General features: G+C 41.1%; 1 protein-coding gene across 1 annotated transcript; it reads left to right on the top strand.

The window, feature by feature from the left end:
• Nucleotides 1–1,383: 1,383 nt before the first annotated feature.
• LOC141245668 (G-protein coupled receptor 183-like) lies at nucleotides 1,384–5,356 on the top strand. Its single transcript, XM_073669082.1, has 2 exons — nucleotides 1,384–1,422; nucleotides 4,318–5,356. The coding sequence occupies exon 2, from the start codon at nucleotides 4,343–4,345 to the stop codon at nucleotides 5,354–5,356; it is 1,014 nt and encodes a 337-aa protein (XP_073525183.1). The 5' UTR covers nucleotides 1,384–1,422; nucleotides 4,318–4,342.
• Nucleotides 5,357–7,497: the final 2,141 nt, after the last annotated feature.

Raw genomic sequence — 7,497 nt, 5'->3', positions numbered from 1 at the left:
GAGGGAGCACCGTTGAGCTGTCCCTCGGAAATGGGGTGTGTGTGCTGTATGCAGCTAACTGAGCCTTGGTCCACACTCCATCCTTACCCGAGAGTGGAATATCACACCTCTGGACTGAGGTGCAATACCCCTGTAGCGGCCGAACCCTCGGGGCGCTACATAAGCTCCCTGCTCCCAGTCATATACTCACCCCTCGGTGTCTTCACCATCTTTCAGCACCGCTTCGGTCCCACGGCGACTGGTCAGAAGTCAGAAGCTACGTCACAAGCTCTCAATGCAAGTGTATGAGAGCCATAATGAGGCTCTCATTGACTTGTATTGAAAAGTGACCTCTGTGCGGCTCCATGAAACACTGGAGCTGCTCAGCAGTTCCCTTTTCGGTGGAGACTGATGAGAGCGATGCTGGAAAATAATTAAGGCAGCAGCAGGAGAGTATGAGACAGAGGGAAGAGGAATTACATTTAAAGCATCACTCCAGCAGTGCAATAAAAAAAAACGCTGTAGTGGTGCGTTAACATGAGCCTTAATAGTTCACAATTATATATTTATATACAGATAGTGCATGAATTTAAATAACAATGAAGCAATACTTCTTTAGTCTGCCATTATTTTGGGATTTTATCTCCACATTAATGTATACTTTCAAGGTAGGAGTATCCTGACAAAGGTGTCCGTCTGACCCCAAAACGCGATGATATCTCGTATCCAAATAAAGTCATTTGCAACTATTTTCATCTGTCTCAAGACCAGTTGTAAGCAGCAGCACAGCTGGCCATCTAACTTGGGAAGTTACTGCAAAGGCCTCTATTTCTTCCAAACGTTCCAGGGTCACAGGATGCCCAAACTGAGCAACCAGCGACAGCACAACACATACATTTCTACAGGTGTTGTGTTCTCTACACAACTTTCTGGAGGTGAGGAGTTTAACCCCACTTCTCCCTTCCTCATTGGCACCACACAGTGTTTTACTATGAGCACTTTTCCTTTTTCTCTTTTTTAGCAAGTGTAATCAGCATTGCAGACAATTCTTCACACAACTAGTAATAACCTCATTGATAACAACCAAGTGCATGCATTTCAGCTCACAGCATTCATACCTAATACTGAATAAATAATGTTTTGAAAATTTTGTTGCAATTTTTTCATCATTTGCATATCATTAATATGTCCATCGATCCTGCGATTTCTATAAACCAATGACTTTCCCTTCTTGGTGTTGCAATTTCAATGTTGAGGACTGTATTTGTCACTTTTGTAGAAATAGGATATATTTTACTATGTTTGAAGAAACAGATACTAAATAGAAAAGGAAACCAATGGAACCACAAGAAAAAATGCAAATTAACCATTTATAAGTTCCACACGACAGGTTTCTTACCAAAGTACATTTCAGGTTCTACACATCAGACACTGTGATTGCAGGTAAGTTTTCATGTTTCCTTTTACCATACTAAGGATAGAAATAGTAATATTAAATAACTTATTTTATTTTCAGAAGATTTTTACAATTTCCCTTAACCTGTCCTTAGTGGTTTTGTATAGTCATGTCCAAAATAAAGTTTTTGCTTAAATGTCTGGAAGTTCTGTTTATAAAGCTGCTACTTCAAATATAAAGTATTAGCTACTACAGTTGCTCTTTTAGTTACAGATGAGGTTCATTTTACAGGGATACAGCACTAAAGCTCAGTTTATTCAGTATAGAAATCTGTAGGACATTGAGGGAGGGTTAACCCTAACTCTCTATCTTAAAGGTACTGTGCAAAAGTTTTCAGCAGGTGTGGAAAAAATGCAGCAAAGTAAGAAGGCTTTCGAAGATACAAATGTTATTAGCTTATTTTCATCAATTAACAAAATGGAAAGCAAATTATCAAAAGAGAAATCTAAATCACATCAATATTTGGTGTGACAACCCTTTGCCTTCAAAACAGCATCAATTCTTCTAGGTACAGTTTCATACTGTCTTTGAAGGAACTCGGCAGATGGAAACTGTTCGAAATCTCTTGGAGAATTAAGCAGAGATCGTCTGTGGATGTAGGCTTGTGTAAATCTTTCTATCTCTTCATGTAATCTCAGACAGACTCAATGATGTTGATATCAGGGCTCTGTGGGAGCCATATCGTCACTTCCAGGGCTCCTTGTTCTTTTTTACTCTAAAGTTCTTAATGGTGAAGACTATATATTTGGGGTCATTGTCATGCTGCAGAATAAATTTGGAGCCAATCAACTGCCTGGTATCAACAATGAGGACACCATTATTATTGACCAAATCTCCAAATCCATTGACTAGAGACCTCCACCATGCTTCACTGCTGCCTACAGATACTCATTATAATGCTGCCATTCTGTGTACAATCTCACTTCAGTTATAGCAAATATTTCAAATTTTAACTCATCAGTCCATTGCAACTGAAGCCATTTTTCTGGCATTCCAGTCCCTATATTTCCATATATTGTTGAGTTGGTTGGGCTTGTTTCTACGAACAGTAGATGTTTGTAGCTGGGTCCTACTGACCAATTCAACTTTCCCCACTGTTTTTACATTTCCAATTCTGTATTTTTCATTAACTTTTTTTGTTCAGAATAGTCACTAATTTTTCAGACATAAAAATCTTTTTCCACTAAATAATCTGATCAAAAATGTTTTATGGTTTCACATACGTCTTGCATTGGTGGCCTAACACCTTGCACTGTTCATGCTCGTATGGTGAAAGCAAAGCTGAACTTTGGGATCCTTAAAAATGCAGCAAAAAAAAGTTAGCAAAACCTGCTTTTTTGTCTGCAGCTCTTTTTACTGCCAAGAGATCAGGTTTTGTTGGCAGGAAAAAAAAGCAGCAAGAAAGCAACATGTGAACATAGCACATAGTATGTCTTGTTTTTATGCTCCATCTTGACCTGTGACATAAAACTTAGAACCGTCAATTTGTAGCTTGAATAGCTCGAGTTTTGCTGTTTCTCACCCAGTTTAAAGCCCCCTACACATTTATTTCAGTTTATATCTGTGTTTCAAACTAAATATGAAAATGATGACCATTATCACCTGTTTGGTATAATTGGTTATGCATACACCTGACTATAATTGTACACAACCCCTAATTTTGTTCGAGTGTACCTGGAAGAGAAGAATTGATGCGGTTTTGAAGGCGAAGGGTGGTCACAGCAAATATTGATTTGCTCATCTAATTTGCATCTTGTTTATTGATGAAATTAAACTATAAAAACTATAAAGCATTCTAAGGGCTCATGCAGACGTCTGTGGATCTTGGTCTGATCACCGACCAGACCCGAGTTGGACAGCCTCATAGAAATATATGAAGCCGTCATGCTCCAGTTTGAAGACCCGCGGCCAGTCCATGCATTGCCGTCCATAATCGGACCGAGACCCACGGCTGTCTGCATGAACCCTTCCTCTGCAAAAATTTTTCCTCACTTGACTAAAAGTTTTGCACAGTACTGTACATCTCTCACAAACTAGTGACTACACAGAATATCTCTAAGTAATAAGGTTTAAATGATAAATTAAATAAAAGAAATCAATTAAAAAAAATCTGAAATAAGGTGCCAATTTGTAACCATATATAATTGAGCTGATGTTGCAAAACCCAAAAACGAATAACTACTATGCATATAATTGAGTTGAGTTGGAAGATACACATTTCAGTGTATTCATCATGTTGTATACATACACGTTGAAGGCTATTGTAATTGTTCACTTTACCAAATAGATCCATTTTATTGTAGTGTCATATATGTTCTTAACATTTTAATCTGCTATTTTTTATAGTTCTGATGGCGGAGAAGCTGTGTAACACCTATTAGTTGGGTTACAGCTGCTACAAGGGTTTTTAGACGGATTTGCCATTCTCTTACTTTATTATGTAGTAACAGAGTAAATGATGGCAAGGCATATTTGTATTCAGAGCTATAAGTGGCAGTTACAATAGTGGTCATGATGGGTGGCACGGTGGCTCAGTGGTTAACACTGCAGCCTTGCAGCGCTGGGGTAAAGGGCTCAAATCCCACCAAGGACAACATCTGCAAGGAATTTGTATGTTCTCCCCGTGTTTGTGTGGGTTTCCTCCGGGTTCTCCGGTTTCCTCCTACACTCAAAAGACATACTGATAATAAGGAATTCAGACTGTGAGCCCCATTGGGGACACTGATAATGATGTCTGTAAAGTGCTGCAGAGTATGATGGCGCTATATAAGCAATGCATAATAAATAATGATGTTTGTAACCCAGGATTCACAGACAAAAATATGCTGTAACTTTATTGACTTCATTGTGATTTTGTTCTGATAAATTGATTTTTCTTATAGATGCCTACAGTGTCAGTTTTACTTAATGGATCTTCAATGGGATAACAGTTCTACCACAAATGGAAACGTCTGTCAAATCATCAGTCAATCGGCCACAGAGAGCATTCTTTTTCCAATATATTACATTTTTGTGTTAATTGTTGGTTTCTGTGGAAACATTTTGGCCATTCTTCTGATTATCAAGAGAACAAAACAAGTCAAATCTTCCGACATCTATATAATCAATCTTGTAGTTTCGGATGCCTTGTTTACCCTCGCTCTGCCTGGACGTATCGTCTATTACATTTTACATTCCAATTGGGTTTTTGGAGACTGGATGTGCAGACTGACTGCATTCATTTTTTATACGAATACCTATGTTGGGATTTATTTCATGACTTGTATCAGTGTTGACCGCTATATCGCTGTGGTGCATGCCACAAAGTACAGAAAGTTCAGGAAGGCCCGGAATGCTAAATACATCAGTCTTGTAGTTTGGTGCCTTGTGTTCATGCAGACAGTGCCACTACTTCTGAAGTCAATGACGCAGGTGATAGGTAATTCTGTGATGTGCATGGAATTCTTCAACTTTGTAACGGTTCCTATGCTGCCCCTGCTGATCCTGATAGCCTGTGTTGTGGGGTATATTGCACCCATAGGAGTTATTATCTTGTGTTCTGTCCAGATTAATATAAAACTATGCAAGTTATTAAAGGAGAATGACAAAAAACAACATTTTAACAAGGCAGTTAAAGTTATAATGACTGTGCTAGTCGCAGTGGTATCATGTTTTACCCCATACCATATAACTCTTATCCAATTCATGGTGCGGAAATTACTGTATGTACCGTCCTGCCAAGAAAGTATGGTGTTCAAGAGGACCCTCCAGATCACTGTGGCTCTCATGAACATAAATTGCTGTATAGATCCTATCATCTATTTCTTTGCTTTGAAAGGTTATAAAAGAAAGATTGTCGGCATATTCAAAAGAAATGGCTCAATGTCAACAGTGATTCCAGAAAGAGAAAGTCAGGAAGGAACATTGGATGCCCCACGATAGAGAATTCATGCCACTGGGGAAACTTGGCTGTATACATCCACTATGTACCGTAATGTATGTTACATAACATGGTTTAAAAAATATATCGGTCCATTAAAAAGATTTTACCATAATCTCTGTCACGCCCATTCTTCTAACCCCCACTGGATTATACATTGGTCACCTATGGGTGATAAATGTAGTTTATGGGAAAAATACTTTAAAGGGTTATACTCATCTTCATAAATGGGTATTGTCAGTCCTTTCTCTGTTACTGAGAAAACAGCATTTGAATTTATATGTAAATGAGGCTGTAGATCTGAAACCTCTGTCACTCCAGCTCTATTCCCCACAAAGTGCCAATCTTTCTGAAGATGCATGCTAGAGTTAGAGACGCCTGATTTAAGAGGTACACACCTTTTAATGAATCGGGCAAGTCTGTAAAGTGGTGTTTTCAACATCGCTGCTCGTCATAATTTAGAAAAACGGGTGTCGCCACATCTTGTCGTACCCTCATTTCACCCCCAACTCCAACCATTTTGCCAATACTTGTGTGTAAATGGCAAAAGTCATAAAATTTAGCGATTTTTCAAAGTGTTTTATGAATCCTTTTGTAATTGCTTTGTTGAATCGGGGCCCTAATTTTCTTGACTGTCTATGCTAAAAGATACACACCGTTGAACTATAACTAGTATATCGTTAGATTATAGGCTGCCAGACCATGATGAATCATGGTGGCAGCAAGTGAGAAAACATGTAGAAATTTTGAATAGGGCAGATAGACAGCAATAATTTAAGCTAGCTAAGAATCTGATTCTGTGGTACCTCTCTATCTGAAAATTCACTCTTTACTAACAGAGAGCAGGGAAAGCAATTCATTTATGGGCAACTGTAGGAGCAGTAGTGTGCCACATAGGAATAGCAAATTAATTAAACAATACTAGCTGGCAAATAGAGGGTAAGTTACTGAGTCTGGTCCTTTTAAGTTATATTTTATATAATATATATTTTATATCCCTTTTATTGGATTACTTAATAAAAGTTATGTTTAAAGGGTATCTGTTAGCAGGTTTTTGCTACCTCATCTAGAGCAGCCTGATGTAGGCAAAGAGAAGCTGAATCCAATGATGTAACACTTAGATTACTGGGTGCAGCCGTTCTGCCACAATTAGAGTTTTAGATTTAGCAATGAAGCAGAACTGAGAAAGCTTCCCCAGCCCACACCAGGTTCTGTATGTACATTGTCTATAGAAAGTAAGCTGCTTATCACAGAAGGGGACGGAGTCAGACGAGCATGCACGCGCTGTTGTAGTCTAGGCAGGGCCGGCGTCAGCACCCGGCGTACCCGGGCAAGTGCCGGGGCCCTGGAAAATCAGAGGGGCCCAGCCGCCCACTCACTGTCGGGGCCCAGCCGCCCACTCACTGTCGGGGCCCGGCCCAAACACCCGCCCGCCCGCCCACTCACTCACTGTCGGGGCCCGGCCCAAACACCCGCCCGCCCACTCACTCACTGTCGGGGCCCGGCCCAAACACCCGCCCGCCCACTCACTCACTGTCGGGGCCGGGCCCACACACCCACCCGCCCACTCACTGTCGGGGCCATGGCCGCATCTTCGGCACCTGTTCAGTGACGCAGGCGCTGCTTGATTGCCGGCACTCCCCCAGTCCCAGAAATGGCCGCGCGCTGTCAGGCTGTGTCTGCTAGTAATGACACGGCAGGGTCGACGGCACTGCACCTTTAATTTTGCTTGTGTGTCGCCCCTGTCGCGTCATTACTAGCAGACACAGTCGCACAGCGCGCAGCCATGTCTGGGGGAGTGCCATCAAACACCGTCGGAGCGGAGGTCCTGCACATATGGGGGGGGGAGCGGCCCGGACCCGACCGCAAGTGGGCCCCTCTGATGGTCCAGGGCCATGAAGTCTGTGACACGCCGGGGGCCCTGCACTGCCCCATACCTGAGGAGCTGCTGGACAGGACACTGGACCGGGGACAGTGAGTGGGGCTTCCCCAATCCCCATATTAAAAATACTTGTAATGGGTCTGTGTGAGTGCATGTATGTGAATGTCAGTGTGTATGACTGTGTATATATATTTGTCTGTTTTATATATGTCTTTAAGAATTTGTGTAAAAATATGTGTTTGTCTGTATGTGTACATATCT

The sequence above is a fragment of the Phyllobates terribilis genome, unplaced genomic scaffold (genome assembly GCF_046119375.1).
Source record: "Phyllobates terribilis strain yellow unplaced genomic scaffold, ASM4611937v1 Scaffold_2__4_contigs__length_985480577, whole genome shotgun sequence".
Classification (NCBI taxonomy): domain Eukaryota; kingdom Metazoa; phylum Chordata; class Amphibia; order Anura; family Dendrobatidae; genus Phyllobates; species Phyllobates terribilis.
The sequence above is the reverse complement of the archived record's forward strand: the minus strand, read 5'-3'. Positions and strand labels throughout refer to the sequence as shown.

What these genes read in the sequence shown, in the direction of transcription:
- LOC141245668 (XM_073669082.1), top strand. Translation starts at nt 4,343, where the DNA reads ATGGATCTTCAATGGGATAACAGTTCTACCACAAATGGAAACGTCTGT.